The 25,776-nt window shown below is 34.6% G+C and overlaps 1 protein-coding gene across 1 annotated transcript; it reads right to left on the minus strand.

Annotated features, from left to right (window-relative positions):
- Positions 1–7,344: 7,344 nt before the first annotated feature.
- Positions 7,345–24,611, minus strand: LOC132751184 (uncharacterized; the record flags this gene model as incomplete). The annotated part of the gene is made up of 7 exons (XM_060741321.1): positions 24,423–24,611; positions 22,775–22,906; positions 22,429–22,514; positions 18,279–18,505; positions 17,610–17,737; positions 16,740–16,890; positions 7,345–7,559 (listed from the first exon to the last, which is right to left on the minus strand). Coding segments are annotated over exons 1-7 (1,128 nt in total), but the record flags the coding sequence as incomplete, so codon positions are not given.
- Between the last annotated feature and the right edge of the window lie 1,165 nt (positions 24,612–25,776).

The following is a 25,776-nucleotide window of genomic DNA, read 5'->3' on the forward strand; positions in this document are numbered from 1 at the left end:
CTTGACTTGACTTCAGGGAATTTAAAAATACTATTTTGAAATGAGGTATTGGATTATTGTTTTATCCGATACTCTAGCCAGATCAGTCTCCTACTTAATCTATCAATAATACCATGGATACAAAATCCAAAGGGTTTTAACTTGCAATAACCATCTAAATGCCAAATATAGTTTGGACCTTTCGCACAATAAACACGCCTTTTGAGACGATGGGTTCTTCTCAGATCAGAAGAGTGCCCTCACGATCCAAAATCTTCATTACCCCCATAACTTCCTGATGAGTTGTCTTCACATTATGATTAATTTGAAGCCGTTGCCACAATAACCTATAACCCATAGTTTGTCCACAAGTATTCAGCTCTTTGTGAATGGTATCAATGCCTGTAGGGTTGTAAACCCCGACGTTTTAGGTTAAACTTCTTTAGGAATCTATATAATTGCCGCATTGATAACAAAACCTCATGTCTATATAATAAAAATCCTAGAATCTCGGTGTATTTGAAACCAAGTTTGAAGTGTTATAACTGGTAAAGTACTTCCAATCAGCGAAATGAACGTTGGTGGGGCTCTTTGCGACAACAAGGTTTACAGTGGTGGTTGAGCTTCTTAAAAGACTTGCGTGATTCTGGACGATATGATGACCTCGACCCAGTCCATTCTGTTATTTTGCTTCATGGATCTAATTCAACCACACCTTGATCGAATTGCTCAAAACTGGAATACTAACGCGATTAGACCCCAAAAGAATAATGAGCTCAATTATGGAAAACCTGACGTAATGTTCTATTTACTAGAACTATTTGATAGTCAAGATTTCGGTACAAATGCTGATATACAAGACGTAATTTGTTGTCAACGAAATTAAATGTATTCCATTTCGAAGAACAGAAACAAAGACTTGAATGAATTGGCTCAAGAGGTTAAACGTCCACTTCTATATGAATGAGTGGGTTTTGAAATAACTTGGCACAAATGTTCACCATCACGAGACGATGTGTCGCAATATACAGCCACATCCCTGAGTTGAAGGTCAAGGTCACTTAGAGAGATTATAACTAATTTGTTTTAACTTCTTTATTATTTAAGCAAAAGCCTCGATGTTTTAACACAATTCACATTTGGACATAAGCCTTCGTCTGAAATGTCAACATTTGGTGTTGACCCTTACTTGACATTGACCTTTATGATTCAAGATAAGAGATGTGTCTGTATACCGGGCACTTCTTCTTACGATGGTGAACGTTTGTGCCAAATTATTTCAAATCCCTCCATCTTATGTATATATAGATGGTACTACTGAACCTACTCTGGTAACTACCGCTATATCAAACTCCGTGGTGATGCAGATATCTGCACCGAGTGGTCTGCCATCCAGTGGAGAAACCGGTATCCTACAAGGCTAGGAAGACGAACAGAGAACGTTTTCAGTGGAACATTAATGGACTATCCTCATTTATAATTGCCAGTGATCTTTTTCTTTTCTGATCAATTATGATATTATTCTTATGTTGATATATACAACTTTTGTTAATGTCCGCACCTCAAATTTAATAAAATTGCTAAACGTCATAGTGGTAGCGTACTAATATATACATGTATTCGCAATAAATATTTCAATCATGCTGAACTCATTGACAATAATGAGATTAATCTAAAAAAAACTCAAAACTTGAACAGTCAATGACATTTGTGTTTCGCATTTAAAAATACGCGAATTGTAGATATGACTTATTACCATAGCGCACCCACGTATGCTGTTGTAAGATTGTTGATATAATCTGTTTAAACATATATAAAAGGGAATCCATCAATCAATGTGTCCGACCAAATTCGACAGACAAGTCACAATCCAAACAACATATATCAATTATAGTTTATCTTACAACATGACGATGAATAACGATCAACTGACAAGTTTAATTATAGATGTATGCCTGGAACAAAGTTCGCCCGTGCCTGCTCCTGTCTCATTAACAAATGTACAATGTATCCGAGTCTCTTTAATTGTTATTTATATATATTATCAAACAGATAACACCAACAACCTTCAAACAGCATATGATGATGCGACATGGTAAGTACTGCCTGCCACACATATTTTAAAGTACCAAAATCAAAGGTCAATGTCACAGTACCGAACCAAAGTGTGTATATATTAGAAAGTTTAAATGCTTTAGGTCAAAGCACTTAGATTATATGTTTGCCCTTGTTGGTCATAGTTACCTTGACCTTTTGACCATTAAACAGGATAATGGATGTGGTAGGTAGAACTCGTGAAGGTGCATTTACATATAAAGTTTGAAGGTCCAAGGCCAATAGGTCAATGTCACACTTAGAGGTCAAAGGTCAAATTTTGGTAAAATGTATCTTGCCTCGAATATAAGTCATTCACTGATGATTGGATTTTCACATAACCTGGCAAAAATGTTCACTTTTACCAGATGTCTTGGGAATCACACAGATTCTCGCTTCAAGGTCAATGTCACACTTAGAGGTCAAGGGTCAAATGTTTGTAAAACATTTTGTTTACGGAGTAAATGATGATGGGATGTTCAATTAGCCTAGCCAAATTTCCAATATAAATAGACGATGTGTTGCACGCCCAGGTCCCCCTTTCTATGGCTAAGGTCTCAGAGGCCAATTGTCAAATTGTGGTGCATTTTTGTGTGTGTCATGTTGGCACGGCATCATGGGCAGTAGTATGTTTCACATTGGCATGCAACTTCCTCAATGAGGCACATGCAAAGGGTTTTTGGTTGCAAAGGAAAAGGCCTCAAAGATTTCACTTTTATTTCTGAAACCAATTGTTTCATTTTTTAAACTATAGAAGGAACACATAAACAAAGCAGGGGTGTTCGAAAATTATTGCCACATTACCTATTTCTGGAAAACCAATACAGATATTATAAAGATTTGTTTTGCACATTAAAGAATGTTCTTTCTGTTTTAGACTACGTATTTTTTCTCTTTCTGAAATCTTGAAGATAACCATTCGATTTTTTGTCCAGTATATGAACCATATCCACTACTAATATTAATTGCTGATATGCATCTTGCATTGATTTTCGCAATATTAAATGGTTGTAAAACACGAAGATATATGAATATGACCGTGTATACCCGTACTATACCGTGTCTGCCATGTGTGATTCGTACTTGAACCTTATTGGTCGTATGGCGATCGTATGAAAGCGTGTGTGCATTCGAGTTAATCATAGTTACCGTGATCGTGTGTCATTCAGACGTTAATCGGGTGTTGGATGTTGGACTTGGGGACGGTCTCGAACGATTCCATACGATTTATATACAATCTTGGCACGGTTGGGTTCACTCGAGTGTATACGATTGTATATACGGTCTCGTACGGTCTCACACAGTCTCTTTCGGTCGTTTATACGATCATACACGGACATTTCATCCGTACCAGTTTTTTTAAAGTTTTAAAAATCATACACAGCTTTCACGAATAGCCCAAGTGTAACTCAGTTAAACTCACGGTAATTTCGGTTGTATGTACGGTTTACACGGGTGGTCAACCGTTTAAACCGTGTGTTCTGTGTAAGATGGACTTATTTCTTATTCCCAGTAACGTCGACCGACGAGAGATATTTACATGTTGGGTTTATGCATTTGATGCATTTGTCGAAATTCAAAAATATATATAAAAATATCAACTTGCTAATCTATTGTGACCTTTGTAGTTATCTTACTGGTATTTTGGACTTTCTACCTTCAAGTCTTCCATAAAATAATATTTTATTAATGAAAGAGAAAGTGAACAGTCTTCCATCAGATAAAACATATTATACTTATAAAGTAAAAGAAAACAATGCCAGTAATAATCAGTCTAATGGGATTAAAATCTATGTTAGAATTCAGTGTTGTGCGGTGCTCCAATATTCATGTCAGTAGGACTTCTTCCACCACATATGTCCAAAAATTTACAGTAGAAACACACTCTTTGGTGTGGAACTTTAATTGATACTTTACCATTATTACGGGCTCGTCAAGTCATAGCAATACACATCGTCGTTATAGGCCATGCTTCTGTGACAAGTTAGAGTCATGTTGTGGTCGACACAATCTTTTATAAACACTATTTTTTTCAAAATATGTAATGTTTTGCGAATTGTGTTGTGCTAGATTAACGATGTACTGTTTCAAAAATTCGATGCAATAAGTTTTAAAAGTTGGAATAAGTTTGCAATGTCTATCAGTAAGATAAGCTATAAGCTATTTCCTACACTTTCGTTGTACAATGGCTACTTGAATTGATCACTCCCTTTCCTTCGGGGAAGTAAACATGCAAGTCATTTAACTCGCTCTTAGAAGAAAGTCAGGAGGGAGCTGAGGGGGCCTGCCTTAATACCAACACGGTTTTCTCTGGTAGGTTCTGCTGCTCATCGTGACCTTTCCGATGGTTCAATTTCATTTAATACAAGCTCGTGATAATGGCAAAGCATATAAGGGTGCTATTTAAATACGTACATGAAGGCTAGTCTGTACTCTGCTTTATTTAAATTTAAACGTAAAAAAAGAACATGTCTATTATATAGATGTGACTATAAGAATTGTTATAGGATAGGGAAATTCCAACACGAGCCTTGGCGATAGAACCGAGTGTCCTAGGTTTGGAATATTCTAAAATTATTATAACCTGATAATTGTTTATTCTTCTCACTCCCCTGGATACATAAGAAACTGGAAATATAAGAAACTAACAACTTTTAATATGCATTACAACTTTTCTGGAGAAGCAAGGCGGGACTTCAAAGTTCACAAAAAACATTTTACATTTGCCAAGATTTTCTACTGACACAATTAATTGATAACATATTCAATGATAATGAATTCAAATGAGATTCGCCATCAAGCAGCGGGGGTATCATTACAAAAACTTGACTGTTTACGTCGAATAAATGTCATAACATTAGTGTTTGTGAAAACTTAAGTCCATACTTCAATGGATGACGATACATAATAATGCTTTGCAAGTCGAATTTGAGATAAGACCGTGTGATTTGAGATAAAAAATAAAGTTTATACTTAAACTGAAATATGATACTAAATAGTATACTAAAAATGATGTTCCATTTAGATCATTCAAATATAAATGGGTAGGTACACCCAAGAGAGATGTAACTTACTTTTATTTTGGATGGAATATAGACACTTGTTTCATTAAAACTTAAAAGCAGGCATTGATTTTGTTTGTCATATCCATTAATAAACCACAATCACATTATCTATATGTTGCTTTTATCATATATTTTTTACACCTTATAAAAACAAAACAAAAATCTGCACCACGCGATGTTCCAATAGAATATCATTATTGGATTCAATCTTATCAATTAAACATCGTTCTAATTCTTAAAGTCTGAAAAATCCATACCAAATGCAGATCCTCGAGTCCAAAAAATCTTAACCTAACGCATTTCGTACTGCATCTAGCATTATATTCTTTTTTCAGAGTAAAAATTCCATATTAAATCCTTCTAAAACTGGAAACAGTCTCTGTCAAAATGTCAAAAAATAGTGGTTAGCTGAAAAGAGGTCATTATACATTGCTGAGAACCACACTTACTCTAGTGGAGTCTTACTCAGCTGCAGAAACTACATCAGACTCGGCTCTTGTCCAATATTGATTTGACAACTGTGAAATTGTCCTATAGAAATCAGTATTGTTTTCGACAATTGATAATAGAACCTCATAAAACCACTAGCATAAGCTTGTACTGCATATGAAGTACATTTGTATAAAACAATATGACATTTAGAGTGATCCGAAGTTGAAGTACCACAAACAAGCTGTACGTATCTCGAGTATATTTATATATCTTTTAATTCTACCTAATACCGTTTACAATATATATGTATATAAATGACAATAATCAACACACAAGAAACTACATTAAGCAATAAGGTAATGTTCATTTGATGCGTTTTTCTCTTGCTATGAACATGCTTTTTTCTTTAAAGTAGAATAAAACTAAATTTTGTCAATCTGATTAAAATAGAATTTGTTCTTTCAAGAAACATTTTCAATTATTGAATCAATAAAATAGTTACTAGTTTTTTTCATATTGAATCATGATAACCATATATTTTGTTCTTTCAAGAAGACATCAAGTAAATATTTACTCTTTTCATATTAAATCATGTGAAACATGCATGTTCAATTATTTTAAATAATAGATTCACAGCTAGGTGTAAACAAATTTCAATGCACATTTTATATGAAAATAAGAGCATATGTTAAAATAAAATTGTCCTTTTTCTAAAGGTGCATGTTAACAAAGGTTTAGATATGAAATGATAGAAAGTTAAATGTCATGCATTTTAACAATGTTACAAGAATAATCACCCACTCACGCACCCACCAACGCACACACACGAACGCAGACACAAAAAATAAAAAAAAGATACGTACGGATTTAAGTCACAGTAATTCTTAAATCGGAATATTCTTAATAATGCTGTTGTTATATGATAAGTATAGACAAGAAAATAAGCAGATTTGTTTATTTGTGACATGATTTGTGGCTGGTTTTTTTCCAATTAATAGTGGATTATTTTGTTTCAAGGCTGACTTTACTTTGTGAGTAGTTTTCATATTTATCCGCGTCATTTTGGATTCACCAAAATTCATGAAAATATAACATGAGTGCACATGTCTTTATCTATGAATGGCAACTAGTTAAAATAAATATATCGCAAATAAGATAGTAACGACTGTCATTAGTACAAATTTAAAGGAAATAAGAGTAACAAATGTCTTTGATTCTCCATTGAATCTCTAGAGTTCAAGTTGGAGCATGTTTTGTTCAATTTCGTATGTAAGTTGACCGATCCTTGACTGCCTTTCTGGGTCATCCATCAGGTCAACAGGTGTTGATAGAAATTTATATACCATCCTTGTATCTTGGTCTGTTTGCCTAGCATATTCTCTACAGATTGCTCGAAAATTTTCCCCATTCCTAAAAAAATACCTCATAAAAATGATTTTATAATAAGAATTAATAATAATTATTTGGCTGTTTTGAATATTTTAACAGACTCAAAAATAACTGTGCTTGATAAAATAAATTAATTACGCTTAGAGTAAAAATGCAAAAGTTCTACTTTGACTTTTTGCTATATCTTGAGATGGACTCCCATTTGTCTGAATTCTAAAAAAATCATATATGTTTATAATGACACTGGATTGCTCTTATTTTTCAACTTTTATTAATGATTGACGGTTGCATGTATTATGTCAGTGAGAATATCTTAAATTAATGCAGAAAATAGATCATTTTTTTTAAATATCAACTGCATAGTTTTATAAAAAATATATATTACTGCTTCTGCTTTTGAAATCGTATCTTCAAACATTCTGGCGTACTGCTTTGTCTTTAATGCGTTCAGAAAACTTTTGCCCGCTCCAGTTTTGTAATAGAGCCTTTTCAGGAAAACTGACATGTTGTCCCAAAACAGTATTATTTCATTAAACATTTTATCTACTTGTGACAACAGTTTCAGAGCCTCCAATAGACCTTTTACGTCGCCCATGGTTGCTGAAATAAAAAAAGAGAACATTGGTTTATAAGCGCTCACCTGAGAACAAAAACGTTCTACCGACTTCAAAATAAATAAGGGTCGTCATGACTCATCTCGCAACAGGACCAATTTTATCCCCAGTGCTACAACAAAAATGTAAGAATAAACTATAAACACACTTATAAAACATGAAATACATGCACATATGTCCTCCTTATCTAGCTATGTCAATCTATTAAATATATATATATACCGATGCCAATGCTTTCTGGAATAAAACTGCTTGACCTACAATGCCTACAATGCATACAGAGGTTCGGCTGTCCGGCTGGTTCGACCGAAGACAATCCATTCAAAAATAACAGTTAAAATAATAGCAAGAACAAGCAATATTTGGACATTTGACATTGAAGGTCAGTGTCATTTATGGACGAAGGCCAAGGTTGGCGTGGTCTATTAAAAGGTATTGTCCCAAAGGTTGTTGTTGTGGCCAAGGATGAAGACAATACACCAAGAACATAAAAAAGTCATGATCAAGGGACAAATTTGCGGACGGCAACGCCGCCAGGACTATTACAATACCTCCCCTTTTTTTTAAAGTCGAGCTAAAAACAAAACTTTTAATTCAGATATTTCAACATAACTGTTTAACTTCAACATAACTGTTTAACCGGCATTGGGCTGTAGCGATTCCGTGAAGTACGGGGACAAACCGTGGTGAACCGGAACAAACCGGGAGATCACTACAGTTGAATTAAAATGTTTACTACAACCAGGGCTCACAGGCACTCACCGGGAGGTAAGCTAAAAATAGTGTTCTATCGGCTTGGCACCGGGAAACGCCGGGGAACTCCGTATTTATACCGCATTCATACCGTGACAAACCGTAGTAAACAGGGTTGCGTGTTAACCAATGTCCACATGGCAAAGCCCCGGTGATGAGACGATGTCACCACAGTAAAAAACAGCTCAGGTAGAAAATTAGTACATTGCTGTTATTGACGACACTGCTTCGGTTGGACCCTTTAATGTCCCGTATATTGCTGGCAAGTCCCGGTTATACAACGGCAATACATGGTGACGTCACCACTCCATGTCGATGACACGCAATTTAAAGAACATGAATATATACACTTGAAGTGCTACTTTGGATCATTTTGTTAAAAATTCGTTTGATTCAAGCTAGTCAGCTATGGCCTCCTCCTGCTCATCTGTGAGAAGAAGAGGGACCCGTCTCTGCTTTTTCTTCTGAGGTGAGCTTTTCTAACAGTCCGGCTGGTGGTCGGGTTGGACCTTGTCCAGTTGGGTTTCCACTGGGATCAACCGGAAATACACAAGGTTAGCGTTGGCACTTATTGTATATACCCGGTGCTGTATTACTGAACTGAACCGGGAATACACCTGGGCTCTGTCGGGGATGTGTAATCGCAATTTAATTTTTCAGTAAAACGACAACGGCACAACCCGGTTCCACTGGCTTAAGACACCGTATCGATACCATGGCCATTACCGGGACAGTGTAAATGGGGCTTTATGCTACACAACACAACACTATACTATGATACAATATAACTTGTCGACTTAACGCAATTTCATAGATGATTATATTAACAGAAAATATGATACATATAGCTAAATAAGAGAGAAAATGGAAGCTAGAAAAAAGGAGGTTGAGCTAATAGAGAAATTGTATATTTTATGACTTACTGTTAAATCACTGCCAAAATAAGTCAAATGTTTTTAATTTTTCTGTTCATGGCAATTTCTTTTGGTTCTCAGTTTTTTCTTCATTTTAAGGGATGTAACTCATGTTTACTAATTTGTTTGTTCTTATCTGTCTACCTTAGTCATTATGTATATAAACATAAAAATATATCTTTTATATTTAAATAAATTGAATAGAATAAGATGGAAAATTTACCAGTTTAAGAAGTTCATCAAATAGATGGAGGTCCAGGAATGATGAATATGCATAGAAATATTATTTGTAGACTGGCTTGATTTACCTTATAAACTTGGTTCTTCTAGTTGCTGCGTCTAGGAATTTTATATTTATTCATTCAAACCGAGATTATCAGTTAAGATTTCAACATTAAGATCTTCAGGACTCAGGAAAATAAAATACTATTTATGTCAAATCAAAGCCATGATGCTTGAAAACTGATCTGATGATGTTCAACACAATCTAAATATTTTATTGAAAATAAATCAAATGTACCTGATGGTGATGAAAGTCATATTTCACTTAAATTCCATAGACAATGTAAATACCTATATTGGTTTGTTGATAAGAAAATAGTTGACTACAAATATTTATCACTCACAGACATTATGCTTGCCCGTGGCTAAATGATTCAAAATATAAACTGAACCATTCATGGGACTTTACATCAGAAAAGAAAAGCCGAAGATGAATGAATAAATTTATATATTTAAGTTATATTATTTCAAATTTTAACATAACTTGGTAAATTTCAAAACATCAACAAACATATGTTAAGAAAGAACTATTTAAAATGATTTTTTAATTCTTAAGTGTAATTATGTTTCTTCATAAGACATTATTTATTTTAATGACTTTGATTTGTTAAAAATCTGAGTTTTGTTAGTAAGATATAATTCTTTACAGTTTTTAAAGGTTTTAAATACATAGTATTTGTATCTAATTAGTAGGATAATGTCATGGTTCATAACTGTTCACTGTTTAGGGGAGAAAATGTGTAAGTGGCCAATAACTCAGTCGGTCGAATAAGGTAGAGTTCTTTGAGGGTCCCGGATTCGAATCCCAGTCAGGCTGCACATTTTTTCTCACCCTGTTACAATTGGCACCCAACTTGTTGCCTTGACTGCATATAGCTAAGAGCTCAATTCACATAGTTCTGTATTACCCTTTGAAATTTGAGGACAAACTTCAATATAGCGGAGAAGTAATTATCACTATCTAGAGGAGTTGATGTGTAAGCAGCTTAATAGCTCAGTCGGTAGAGCTGTAGTAAGGTATTCTAACTGTCCTGGGTTTGAGTCTTGGTCAGGCTGCACATTGTTCTCACACTGTTACATAATTACCAATTGGTAAGACTTAAGAATCTTGTGATAATTCTAAATATAATATATTAAATCAAACTGGACTAAAATTATTAAGTTTTTATATGTATTAAACATTTTTAATCTTGCTGCATATAATTATACAAATTGATTAACTTGTATGAGAGATATTGGTGACAATGAAAACACTATAAAAGACTGTTCCTGTATATATAGAAAACAACTATTGAATTATAGAAATTAAATGTTTACAGAATGATGTGGATCCAAGATTTTCACCAGAGGGGTATAAAACATATTTAAGTGTGTAGATTTATTTGGTACCGTTGGCCTAGAGGTTAAGGTGTCTGCCTTCAGATCGTAAGGTATAAGGTTCAAAACCCCAGGGGGAGCGTAATTGAATGTTTATCGTGGGACTCGTTCCAAAATGGCCGCTTCTTGAGCTGCTAGGTAGTTAAAACGAATGGTAACAAATTTCTATCCGCCTGGCACCTAACATAGTGGTAGGAATTGGGAGGTACATGGTGTGCAAGCATAAGGTGTCTCATAAGTCCGAAATGGCTGGCCCTTTCAATAGTGGTGACACTATTATAAACAAGTCCTTTCCCCTTTACCTTTTATTTGGTATTTAACGTGTTTTCAAAAAAGGCAAACTTGTCCTTGATGTAATATTATATTTACTGTGTCACGGTTCAGGGGAGAAGATGTGTAAGCCCTTCGATAGGTCAGTCTGTAAGAGCTGCGGAACGGTATTCTGAGGGTCCTAGGTTCGAGTCCCTGTCAGGCTGCACATTCTTCTCAACCTGTAACATTTGGTGCCCAACTTGGGGCTGTGACTGAATATAGCTCAGAGTTAAATTCACATTGCTTTGCAATTTTGAGGATCAATTTCAATATAGCAGGAAAGTATATCACGCTTAAGAACTTTACTATTAAGGGGAGAAAATGTACAAGAGGCCGGAAATCTCAGTCGATAGATCCGCGGTCCCGGTCAGGCTGCACATTCTTCTCACCATGTGACATTTTGTGCCCAACTTGGGGCCGTGACTTAATATAGCTCAGATTTTAATTTACATCTCTCTGTAACTCTGTGAAATTCGAGGATGAATTTCAATAAAGCAAGGGAGTATGTCACGGTTCAGAACTGTTCACTATATAGGGGAGATGATGTGTAAGCGGCCGGAAAGCTCAGTCGGTAGAGCCACGGTATGGTATTCCAAGGGTCCCGGGTTCAATATCCGGTCAGGCTGCACAATTTTCTCACCTGTGACACATGGAACAAATAACCTTCCCTCCCTCATTTTATCTTTTTTTGTGTTGTCGCGGTTGAAGGGCCTATTCACAAATACTGAAAAAAGGTAAAAAAAAAGTGTGTGACAAAATAAAAAAAAATATCTGTTTCTCAATATGTCCTTCCTTCAAGGTTTGCTACTTGTAACAACCACAACCAAACAAAATAACGAAATGGCACATATAAGACACCATAGTTTTGTGATCCTCAAATGGCAAAATAGCAGCTCACTTAAATGCAGGAAAGCTGCGGAGTGCTATTTTTAATTTGAATAACTGTGTTGTTGAGTTGAGAAAACGTTTTGTAACATTTTTATATCAAAGTTTATGCAAAGTTTTATGGCATACGTACTTAATTAGTTAAAAGAAAGTACCTAGATCACATTTTAACAGGATTTGTCCCCAATTTTTTAAAAAACGGCCGAAGGATACAAGTCGCTTTAAATCGTATTATTTATATTTATGGCGTTTGTTGATTTAATCATTGAATTGTAAATATTAAGAAATAGGACAAGCTATTAGACCTTTTGTACTCAAAGCACTTTGCCCACCTTTGCTCTCACTTGAATAGAACTTCTATTTTGGTCCTCAAAGAACTCATTGACCACCGCCTCCATGACAACGTCATTGCTTCCAAAACGTCAACCACGAAGCTTGGTTTTCAGCTTCGGAAACAGGTAGAAGTCAGAGGGGGCCAAGCCCGGAGAATATGGGGGATCAGGAAAATTTCAAAGCCGCAGTCAGCTGCAGCAGTCATTGCAACTTTGGATGTGTGAGCTGGCGCATTGTCTAGCAGGAGCAGAATGCCTCGAGTCAGTTTGCTCCTTCTTTTACGACCACTTTCTTGACGCAGATGTCTCAATTCGTCTGCACAGTACGTACCGTTTATAGTGCGACCTTGCTCAAGATAGTCAATCATGATTATCCCCTGACTATAACAAAAAGCTGAAGCTATCATCTTCCCTGCAGATGGCACCCTCTTGAATTTCTTCGGAGGGGATGAGCCAGGGTGCTTCAACTGTGTTGTATATTAATAAGTACACAGAACGTGGACTTGTAATATTTAACACAGACACGTGTTGCTAGTTCTATCATTTAATGACCACTGAATGTTCCAAGTTTATAAGTGGCGGAAAGATAATGGACGTGCGCATTACAGAATAACCTTTTACCTCATATAGTCCTGTTTTGACGACTTTTCGACCCCCTCCTTTTTAAGGCCTCAAACAGTGAAAACTTCCCTATTTAGGCCCTAAACACTGTTTTCGTTTGAGAAATGTTGCTAAAATAGTGATCACTTTTTCAACGCCGCCTCCATTAAAAAGGTACATCAAGAAGTTGCCAGAAAGGGGATGTGCCCCCTTCTGTTTGGGGGGGGGGTGAAGGGGGGCGGCAGTCCACCTCATCGCAAAGAAAATTTTGAACATGTGAAGGCTCAAATTGCCTCAGGTCGATCGTAAGGTAACGTAAAAGCCTTTAACTCTATCTCAATCCATTCAGAAGTTGCAGCACTTTGAAATCAGTTTTGATGAAAAAAAAAAATGAAAAATAATGATTTTTTCGCAATTTTGAGACGTTCCCCCGTTGCCATGGTATCAGGAAATTTCAGATTGAGCATGCTGTTACAGAGGCTGTGATCTAGGCAACATTTGTGCCAAGTTTCATCAGTATTGAAGTATTTTTCATTGTTTCATAGCATTTTGAACTTGTTACAGGAGGCTTTTCAATGAAAACGGCCATTTTTCACAATATGCTCATGAGGTATTATAACATTGGCTGGTTCCCAGTACTTATTTTTTCTTTTCGAATTCTGACAGATTTTTCCGATTTTTAGAGGTTTCATTTTGTGTGCGTTTTTATCATAATGCTTCTTGCTTATTAATTGCTATTTTTTCCATTTCTTTTCTTGCTTCACGATGATTTACTGTTTGTGGCAAGAGTTGCTTGTTGTTAGGAGAAGCGACTTGAGTCGTGTGCCAATCAAAAGTTGGGCGGATGACCGTCCACATTTACGTGGTGTATTCCTATATTCTAAAAGGGTCAACTAAGGATCTTTATTATCATCCTTAGCATTCTGAAGAATGTGTTTTGCTATTTTAACATATACTTCACTAAGTCTATTTGAACTTGCATGCGTGGGACTTGAAGTTTCATGTTTAATGTTCCATTGTTTAAGGAAGTTCTGAAATTGTTCACTAGTAAAACATGCCCCATTGTCAGTTTTTAACTTCTCCCAGATATCAAATCTGCTGAGATGTACCTTAAGTTTTCTTATGATATAAGTACTTAAGTGTTAGTCGAACTCAAAATATCGACTGTAAGCGTCAACAAGAAACATAAAATCTTGACCATTCCACGTAGATAAATCACATGATAAATATTGCCATGGTTTTTAGGGTATGTCATGAGGATGTAATGGTTCCTTTTTATTTGAGTCTCTATATTTACAACAAATCTGGCAATTAAGCATATAATCTGTAATATGTTTTGACTTTGATGGCCAAAATATTATATCTCTAGCCCGTCTTGTCGTTTTTTTTACACCAAAATGACATTCATGCACTGTGTTAGTCATGTCAAGTCTTAAAGATTTTGGTATTACTATTTTCTGACTCTTGAACACAATATTGTCTTCAAAAGCCAATTCGTCTCTATGACTCCAGTATTCTAATACAGTCGCATGGCAATTTCGTCTGTCGTCAGGCCATTCGTTAGAAATGACACAAATAAGATTTTGGAATCATCAATATCAAGAGGAGATGTATCGTCGGCTTGTTCCGGTCAGATCCTTTAACTCAGAGTTATGGCCCTTGATTAGTTATGCAGTATGCATATAGAGCAATAATCATTCCCGCGCTTATACTCTGCAACTACTGGCTGGAATTCAACGAAACTTTATGAGAACCTTCAATACCAAGAGGAGAGCGCATATCAAGTTATGCAGTATGCATATAGGGCCATAGGAACTCGGAGCGGGACCGCAGATTGCGGCGCATATTTTCGATCGTGTAACGGTTTTTAAAAACGTTTCAGCTACGTCTAAATATCTTTTAGTATTATCCCAGTATATGACATCAAAAAATATGTTATCAATTGAACCCAATCTGTCTCTTTTAAAACTGGTCAAATTTAACGGTATTATAAAAAAGACAAGGAGTGACATCCGCCATTCGCCGCAACGTTTTTGGCATGAGTTTTTCCCCTTGGGCTACAATTGATTACTATTTTTCAGAATTTTGTTCCCGTTTTTTTATCAACTCTCATTGTTTACACGTGTTGACATGTATAGGCGGCATTATAACGGGCGTATTCGTGTCATGGAGAAAACAGACACTTTAGTAATATGGTCCAACTGATTTTGCCTAACTGGAAAATAAAATATTAAAACATGATCCATAGATAAATATTTTAGGCACTCATCTGGTATTCATTACTAGAAATATTAAAACAAAAATCAAGCATATCAAGGGGGATAATTTACGCCGAACGTTGCGGTAAATGGCGGATGTCACTCCTTTTCTTTTTTCAATATACAGTTAATTTGACTGATTTTTAAATTAGCAGATTATATTAAATTGAGATTAGATAAATAAAGACCATCCGCTCGCATAATATGAAAAGATATTCAAAGGTCGGACAAACAATATGTAAAGCAGGAACGGATTCGGATTTATGCCCTGCAATATGCGGTCCTGTTCCAGAGTTCCTATGTATAGGGCAAACTTTATGGAGCCTTCATTACCAAGAGGAGATGCGCATATCATCGCTTTGTTCCGGTCAGACACTAACTCAGAGTAATGGCCCTTTATAAATTATACAGTATGCATATAGAGCAATAAATGCTTCCACGCTACTTCTTTGCAATTCAATTAAACTTTATGGGAACCGTTAATACCAAGATGAGATGTGCATAATTTGTTGCCATGTTCAGACCAGACCCTTCATTAAAGAGTTATGGCCCTTGATTAGATGTAAATATATAAATAAAGCCTTATGTCTTCAGTTGTTGTGTTAGTAATAACCAGTACTCGGCGGTACTTAATGACGGCTATGATTTCAACTTTCTCCATTTGGTCTAAATGACACACCTTCTACTGATCAAAGTGTGTTTTATGTTACTTAATCTGTGTAAAACCGCGTGTAACTCGGTCAGTAATCTTCAATAAGATATCGATATCGACATATCGTGTGTAAATGTCAGTGTAGTGGCTAGAAGTATATCGGGCTGAGAACTTTTTGATCATACCTCGTGATGCTATTTATTATTTCATGACACGAAAACTAATGAACAATTTTGACCCCCAGGAACATAATTTCAGCATTGTTGGTAGATATGTAACCTACCGAAACCATTTAAACAACTTTGATAGGGGATAACCCGTATAGTTTGATTTAAATCCAAGCAAGGGAAACGTGACTTAACAAAAGACACCTGAAGACAGACGGCAGATGGCGTCCAACATTATGTTCAGATAACTTAAAAAAACTAATAAATATATACACAACGCAATTATGTAATATTCGTTCATTTTTTAACCAAAAAAAATTGAACAATTCAATCAGATGTATTTCATACATCATTTTGTAAGTTAACAAAACTTATGGTTGCAAAATAAGTATATATGAATATAATCAAATTCTTACTTATGTTTGCCGGTGTATCATCCTATCTATCCCCTATTTGTAAATATGTACTCATCCAGAATCAAAGTAAAGTTCCATGACACTAAATATTGTGCAAGAATTGTTAAGGTCATGTATGTTTTTATTTACAACATGGCGCAATGACATACAATCTTATATTAACCAAATACAAGGATATTTTGAAAATAACTTTTCAAGAAATATAGATCTATGTTTACCTATCTTCAAATCTGTGCGCTTGATTTGTGCCAATCGCTTAAGCGATGTTTCTTGACGTTCCCGAATTTGTTCATTCAGTTTGCTTTGTTTATCATCTTCCTTTTCAATTGCCCTTTGTGTTTTCTCTTGCCCTTTGAAGGCAGTGTATGCCTACATTCAATACAACGTTTTTACTGTACACATTATGTTATGTATGAAAAAATCTAGGTCGATGTTATATACAGATTTTTTATTAGTGACGTAGATTATTGACTTGAAGCTAATATCTTACCCAATGAAATTTGAATTCTTACAAGTTTTTAAGAATAGAAATATGCAGAAGCATCAAGTTGATATTTTATTATCGCGTCCCATGTATGCCTTATCATATACCTTACATAAGTTATAGTTTACCAAAAATGTTAAAGTTAAGTAATAGAAAGAGCATCGATACTCGAGACTATCTGATTTGTACGATGTGGCGTAGCTTTTAGAGTATAAATCAGATAGCCGAGTATTTTGATATTCTTTCCCTTTTGTATTATAGGCAAAAGTTTTCCCGACGACACAATATTTAACCCCAGAAATATAACCAATATCCAAGCATCTGAATATGACTTTTCTATCGTTAAAGTTTTGTGTTTGTATTAACTCAACTGATTATGACACATGGTATACATATACCATGGTTATAGTAAGACATAAATAAGTAAACGCCTGAAAAAAATAGCCAATCAACGGGCATGCTCTAGACAGACAGTAAATGTTGGTTACTAATTAATACATGCACACAAATTAACGCACTGTGCATCTGTTGTTTTACGATTTAACGCTGACACGTTTTCACTAGTTAAGTCTTCAAACTATGATACAAGAAATTATTTTAATACCCTCATCCCTTGTCTAAATAGATGGAGAGGCATTTTCGCAGCCTGGATTGCCCTAAGCTGTTGTTGTACATTTGGAACGGCCATGTTCATTATATCTTTCCATGTCTCATCGTCTGTTTTAGTTGGAACTAAGAAACAAAAACGATATGCTTAATAGAAGCTATCTACATACACATACAATTTGGTTGATAAAACTACTGAACGCCTCCAGATCTGTTTACTCGGTCCAAGGTAATGAAGAAATTTTCTCATCTGGGATCTCAGAAACCGGCACAGAATGTCCACAGATCAATGACAATCTCTAAATTATTAGACCTCACGAAAATGTTTTACAACCTTAAGGTCTGGATTTTATAAATGTTCAAAATGTGTATTCATATGCTACTTGTATATAAGAACATCGCATAATAGATATGACTTAAACACGATCTACATGTTACAAGCGCGAATCAACAAGCATCTAAAAGATCATGCATGGTCATTTCAATAAAGATACAATAAAATATAAGGACAATTAAATGTATAAATGCAGTTTTTAGTTGAATACACAGAAAATAATGGAAAACAATGAACAATTAAAATAATTTTTAATTGATATTTTGCAAATTTTGGTGCACCCCCCCATAAAATGTGTTTGAATGGTTTCAAAAAAGAGGCCTTAATAATTACGTGCGTTTGCCAAAAACTCATCTCTCTTTTGTTTCATATTTTGTAATTCTGTTAATGTTTCTTGTCTTTCTTTTTCCATTTCTGTGATTTCTTTTTCAGATTGTTGCTCCATTGATTCAGCTTCGTTCTTTTCGATTGTAAGGTATTTTGTTTGATCCATAACTTCTTTATTCCGTATGTTCACATCCACAATGTTTTGTTGCAACTGTGTTCTAAGTGCAAGGTACCTTCCAAAAAATGCAAAGAGAAATTTTGGAATACGATCATTATGTATTGTTTACTATTTATATTTTCATTTTGCCATTTTGATAATTAATTTTTTTTTCGTAAGACCATGCACATCATAAATAAAAATCACTCTAAGGTTTTGCTTATAATACGACAACATGTAAAGACTTCAGCTAAGGAAAATATTATATACTATATACATATACATGTATATTTAAAAGCAAAATATTTTTATGCTCTCGCCATTAAATGGCTGGGACATATATTGTTACCCCGTTCCGTCATTCCGTCATCATCATTTTCCGTTCATTATCTTGGCAACAGTTGCACACATTCAAGTAAAAAATTCATAAGTTAAATGCAGGTCAAGTTCAATTTGGTCATGGTCTGGTGATTTTTGACAGAATCATGCCCCTTGATGAAAGTTTCAGTTTCCGTTCATTATCTCACACAACGGTTGTATCAATTCAACTTAAATTTTACGTACGGGTACATCAAGGAATGCGCAGGTCTATTTCGAATCGGTAATGGTTCGAGAAAATTTGGCAGAGGTATGCCCCTTTTACTTTAAAAAAGAAGAAATTTTCAGTTTCCGTTTATGATCTCCTCAAAAATGTACACATTGAACTCAAATTTATGATATGGTTATGTCATAGAAATGCGCAGACCATGTTCGAATTTGGTCATGACTCAATGATTTTTGAGTTATCCCTCTTGAACAGGAAAAATAAAAAAAATCAGTTTCCGTTAATTTTCTCCTACGAAAGCCTAATAGTGTAAAAAAAATGAAAAAATACAAAGGCGTTATAACGCGAATAAAGGCGATATTACACGAATTAAAAGCGTAATTAACGCGAATCAAAAGGCGTAAATACGCGGAAAAAGGCGTAGCAATGCGAATTAAGGCGAAGTAACGCGAATATAGGCGTTATAACTCGAATTGAAAGGCATAATTACGAGAAACAAAAGGCGTAAAATTTAACACGAATCAAAAGGTGTAGTAACGCGAACCAAAAGGCGTAATACCGCAAATTAAAACGCACTATAATGTAAATGTAGTGCCATATGTATACTAATCAAATGGCCTGGTAAGGCGAGAAAGGAAGAAAAATATTGATCTGAATTTATTGCTCAAGAAATTAACTCGTATAGAATAATGTAATATACATTTACAATAACTATCATTTCATTTGCGCAGTTATAATGCAAACTATTTGTCATAAACTAGTGAAGACTTTTTGATATTTGTCAATTTAAGGTAATAACGCAAATTAAGGCGTTATAACGAAAATTGAAAGGCGTTATTACACGAATAAAGGCGTAATAACGTGAATCAAAATCATTTATTAAAAGTTCCTTAATTTGGAAATAGTGCATAGAACGTACTAATTTTTAAGTAGCGAACATTACATGCTTCAGTCATCATCTGGCACAGGCTGTCAAAGTAATAGAATCTCGGTTAATTCTTAGAATTTATCATGAGAAAGATAAGTCTGGCTATAGTAGCATAAGTATTTAATTGTAAATAAACATATAAACGACTTAGATTACTAAGTTATTTTCAGTTATGTGCGGCACTTAATTTACAAGTCGCGTACATTACCGATGCCAGTAAATTTTGGCGACAGTTCTAAAACATTCTACATATGACAAAGATCAGTCTTTTCAAGTGGGTCAAGCTTTGAAAACAGATAAGGAGACAGACATACTCCTGCACAAATTATTTTTTTGCCGAAATTGTATAGGTTTTTGAGGTTACACTAGCTCAAACACGAATAATCCAAAATTGCGACAGTCTCGAACATTACATTTCCAATAGCTTCCCTCATAAAATTTTGGTATCGAATGTGTTATCAATGAAGTCTATGGATAAAAAAATTCCCTTATATACTTTTTGAACGTTAGCTATCAAATAGCAAGTTTTTCTGAATCGAATATGTTCAGAGTGTGCAGCGACATCAATTTCACAATTCGCGTGAGAATAAGTGTATAACGCCTATGCATTTTTATTTTATATTTTATTTGACACTATTAGGCTTTCGTTACCTCCCAATAGTTGTACACAATCAACTTCAATTTAAATATGGATATGTCATAGGAATGCCCAGGTCAACTTCGAATTTGGTCATGATTCGATGATTTTTGACAGAGTTATGTCTTTTAACTTTGAAATAAAAAAGAAGAAATTTTCAGTTTCCGTTTAATTTCCCCAACAGTTTTACACATTCAACTGAAAACATTCGGATAACCACATACTGGCATATACGCTGTTCCATTAGAGCCAGCGAGATTGGATCGCGCGAAATACGACAGTTCGATTGTGACCGTAAGACAACACGATGACAAGGTTCGACAGTACGGTGATGACAATACGATAGTACGGTACGATGGTGATATTTTATTATGAGCATGCTTAACAGCAAGGCGACAGTACGATGATGGATATACGACAGTACGATGATGATTATACGACAGTATGATGGACTATCACCATCATAGTATCGGGCTTGCCGTCGTACTGCCATTATCAATCTGTCGTACTATCACCTTCATACTGTCGCACTCCGCCATCATACTGCCTGACTGTCTCCATCGTAGTCGTACGTTTGGCGCACATTCTTTTTTACTATAAAATCAGGCCCTGTCTATTCAAACATTACAATCAAGTATCAATAAATATTTCTTTGATTAAGTAGCAGTTTTTAGCAATTTAAACCGGTCGTTATGTAAAGTACATATCTTGACATTTTTATAAATCACATTGTAGTAAGCTTATTGTGCTGCAACTGAAACGCCTATCTCTATCTGACAAATACGTTTTAAAGCTTATACCACAAATGGAAGAACATATGCTTATTCGTTATATGATCTAAATATAGCTGCAATCTCATTGGTCCAAACAATAGTCAACAGAACTTTTTATAAAGTCATATTCATTGGGTGTAGTATCATATTCACTGGCTGAATTGGATTTTCCCATTTTGAGACTCATATATTCAATGACCATTTATCGTAGACTGTTATATACGCGTGCGCATTATAAATAATTGTTGCATTTTGTTCTTAGGGTATATTTCTCGATTAAAATATCATTACTTCACTATTATACTTAACGGCTACACCGCAATGATGAGTATGAACTTCGTATGCTCAGCGTTTGCGTAGTCGTTGCACTGCGTCTTTTCCCTGCAAATCAACGAATCAGGCAAAAGTTGTTCGTTTATAAGGTTGTACTTTCTGTGATGTTTTAAATTCTTATAGCCTATTCATATAATAAAACAATTATTGACTAGTGTGCCATTGAATATGATGTGATATTCACCGGCAGAAAGTCATATTGACTTTGGCTATAGCCTCTGTCAATATGTCATCTGCCGGTAAATATTACATCTTATTACCTGATACCTTATATAAATGTAATTTGGTATTTTTTTTAACTGTTTTCTGAAATAATTAATCTGTCCACTTCCGCGAACTGTTGACCGATCAATAGTTTCAAATGTTTCCCTCGATAGAGGATTCCCCCTTGAACGCCATAAACCAGACGTGACATGACATAGTTAAAAGATTGTTAAATTCGGAAAGTTTAATTATTAACAATTTTGAAAAATTATTTTCTTGTTCCTTTTTTCTTCTGCAAGTACTGTTAAAACAGTAATTGATCAGGTGATAAAACAGTTATTTCATATGTGATTTGGGAACAGTCAACCAGTTGTCCCTCTGTGTGGGGGACAGTCTTTTGAGCTGTTGCCCTCTGCCTACGGCCTTAGGCAACTGTTCAAAACACTATTCCCTCCACCTCGGGCCAACAGTTACACTGTTCCCAAATCACATATGAAATAACTGTATAATATTCGATGACACACTAGTCAATAGTTGTGTAGTAATACATGAAACAATTTGAGAGGAAGAAAAAGATTACCTATCTCTGACATTTTCAGCTTCTTTTTTCATATCATCTGCCATTTGTAGTATTCGCTCAAGCATATCTTTAATTATTTTGCTTTTCTGTAATTCAAAAATAATTTTAGTGCCTGATAACCAGACTTTAAAGTTACAAACTGTTCCGGACCCTGCACTTTTATCCACATTTATATAATATCTAACACGTCTTGAAATAAAAAATAACTGTGCGTGTACATGTACATCTATAAAAATTAACAATTTGATTTCTTACATATTACATAAGAAATTTAAATCATCGACTCATATATGAATCAATTCATCTTAGGAATATTTCACTTTTGAGTTATCAAAAAGTTGTTTACCCTCTCTTTTATAACTGTTTTCAACATCGGCATCATATCACTTGTTACAAATTCTGACGTTGTCATAAATTGCTTCATAAGTCCCGAGCACATGCCATGTTGAGTTCGTGCTTCGTTTGCGGTTCCACGTACCTGAAATTAATTTACTAAAGTAAAAGAAATTAAATGTGTGTGTGCGCGAGCGCGCGCGTGTGTATGTGTGTTTGCGCGCGCGCCATTGTGTAATAAATGTAGATAGATAGAAAGACAGACAGACAGACAGACAGACAGACAGACAGACAGACAGACAGTCAGACAGACAGATAGATAGATAGATAGATAGATAGAATCAAAATAAATATTAGGACTAAATGATAGACACCATTAAAAGAGATCATTATCCATTAAGTAAATGTTGTTTAACAGATAATTTATAATTGTACAATTTAGATTCCATCCTAATAGAAGCGGGTAATTTATTCCACAATACACATCCATTGTAAGTAAAAGACTTTGATCCGAAACCTTTGACCTTAGGTAGTATATAACACCCATTTTCACATGACCTGGTCCTGTAAGTATGAACAGAATCTAAGGGATTAAAGTCCCCCCCATATATTCAGGGCAAGTCCATGTTTTATTTTAAAAACATTACAGAGGATAATTTGATCGACTCTTTTTTGGACAGGCAGCCAATTTGAAATTTTAAAGTGTTCATTTTCAATATGGGACCTTCAACCAAGATTTAGAACAAATCTTATTAATTTATTTTGTGTGACCTGGAGTTTATTCTTCCAGTATTAAGTAGCCCTAGGAAACTAGAAACAACATGCATAATCAAAATGACATTGGATGAGGGTCATAACCAGAAGTTTTTTTCGTGTGAAATGTGAGATAATCACGTTTTCTATACAGAAACTTTAACCTTGCATTGGCCTTTTTAATAATAGAACTTGCCATTGATTGACCGGAGATAGACTGATCAAGTGTTGCACCTAGACATTTGACGTTAGAAGTTGACTGTATATCAGTCCCTTTACAACTGACATGAACAGATGGACCTGTTTATAACCTATATTTAGAACCAAAAAATATTGTCTCTGTTTTGCCTAAGTGAAGGAAAAGTTTATTATAAATTAACCATTGACTGACAGAATGTAGTTTATCTGTCAGTTTCTTTTCAATGGATGAGCTGTTTTTACCTGCAACAAGAATAGCAGAATCATCTGCATAAAGGAGAAGTTTATTTTTAACAACAGCCTGCATATCATTTATATAAATTAGAAATAATAATGGTCCCAAAATAGATGGTTGGGGAACACCACATACTGATCAAACTATATTTTAAATAGTGTTCCTCACCAACTCTAATACGTTAACCTGCAGATTCCGGACAACCCATGACTTATATTTATCATATTTTTTGTGTGAAATATATTGAGCATTTTCATTATCATATATTTAATTATTAACTAACTTTTCAATATTAGACACGTTTTCACTTCAAATGTAAGGCTCATATGAAGTTCACCACGACATTATGAACATTAAACAAATGTTATCATTATTGTTTGCTGAAAATTGTTATTTCATTTGCAATCAACTCACCCAGGAATTTAGTCTAAAAGGATAAAAAGAAAAATCCCTAGTAAATTCTAATATTCTTTACCTTTCCTGCCTCAACTGGATGATCCTTTAGTTGAATATAACATATTTCCAAAAACTTGCCAACTTCCAATTGTGAAAACCTAAAAAGCTTGAACAGACCAACCATGTCTACAGCATCGGCCGCAGTTCCTTCCTTGACAAAAATATACACAAATATTTGGTAATTTTTGAATACCTGTCTACACGACATTCGGGAGTGATTTTTATATTTTATTTTTCCATTTCTATAGAATTTCAATAATAATATCTTAGTCCGGAAAACAAAAACTTGTTTATAATTGTAATATTAGATATCACATATCACAAGAAACAACTGCATAGTATGCAAGCATCAAGGGTTAAAACAATCATGGAATGGTCTTATTTATGTTAATATATGATTTTTTTTATGTTGCATCTAACATATTAAGTTTTTACAGACCTTTGTGTAGCAACCTGATTCATATCCTATCTTCAATATATAACTCTTACACCAATACGTCAGATATTCATAAAATGCTATCTCGTTAAGTATTATTCTGAAGAATCAAGTAATGAACACAGTAAAGTGTAGACAACTTTTATTCAGTCATATACTTTCTGTTAAACAGATATATGCTATTGTTGCTGTAGTAAGCAAGTCTACAAGATAGAATAAGCCACGCCTTTAATATCAAATATCGTTATTGTTACTGTGTGTATGTTTACTTGATGTTTGGGAGTTTATGAGTGTATTCTTGGATGCAACACATATAATAAAATATATAAACCATCCTTCGGGTCTTGTTTAGTTTGTGTGCTAGTAAGCCATCCAAATAGAAAATATAAATGTTACAGTTGCTACGTGACTGTTTAATATTACAATTTCATATGCTCTTGAATAAAAAATGAACTAAAATAATGCAAGAAATATGAAAATTAACATGTAATCTTTTTAGCTTAAGCAATAGTTCTGCGTCTATAAATGACATTTCATTAATTTAAAAGTATGATAACTGAACTGTGGATGTGGTTAAACAAAGAACAAAATCCTATTAGCTAATGTTTGGTTAAGAACGTTTTCATTTAGATCAAAATGACTTCATGATTTGTTTCAGAAAGAAAATAAAATAAAAACTTGAAAACATAAAATAAATAAATAAATGATAACAAACATCTGTTAGCTATCTCTGTTATCTTAGTCTCTGATTATAGTTTGACAACAATATTAACAAGCAATAATCATAGTATTGCGAGCAACACAAAAGTCCCGTACCAGCTATAATCCAAGCAACATTCTGAAGGGCCATTCAATTAATAGTAAGTCTTTGTGGAAGACATAAATGAACATGAATCTTTTGAGTTATTAGTTTGTCTGTATCATGGTAATGCGTTTA

The sequence above is a fragment of the Ruditapes philippinarum genome, unplaced genomic scaffold (genome assembly GCF_026571515.1).
Source record: "Ruditapes philippinarum isolate M1 unplaced genomic scaffold, ASM2657151v2 ctg5305_1_1_1_1, whole genome shotgun sequence".
Lineage (NCBI taxonomy): Eukaryota > Metazoa > Mollusca > Bivalvia > Venerida > Veneridae > Ruditapes > Ruditapes philippinarum.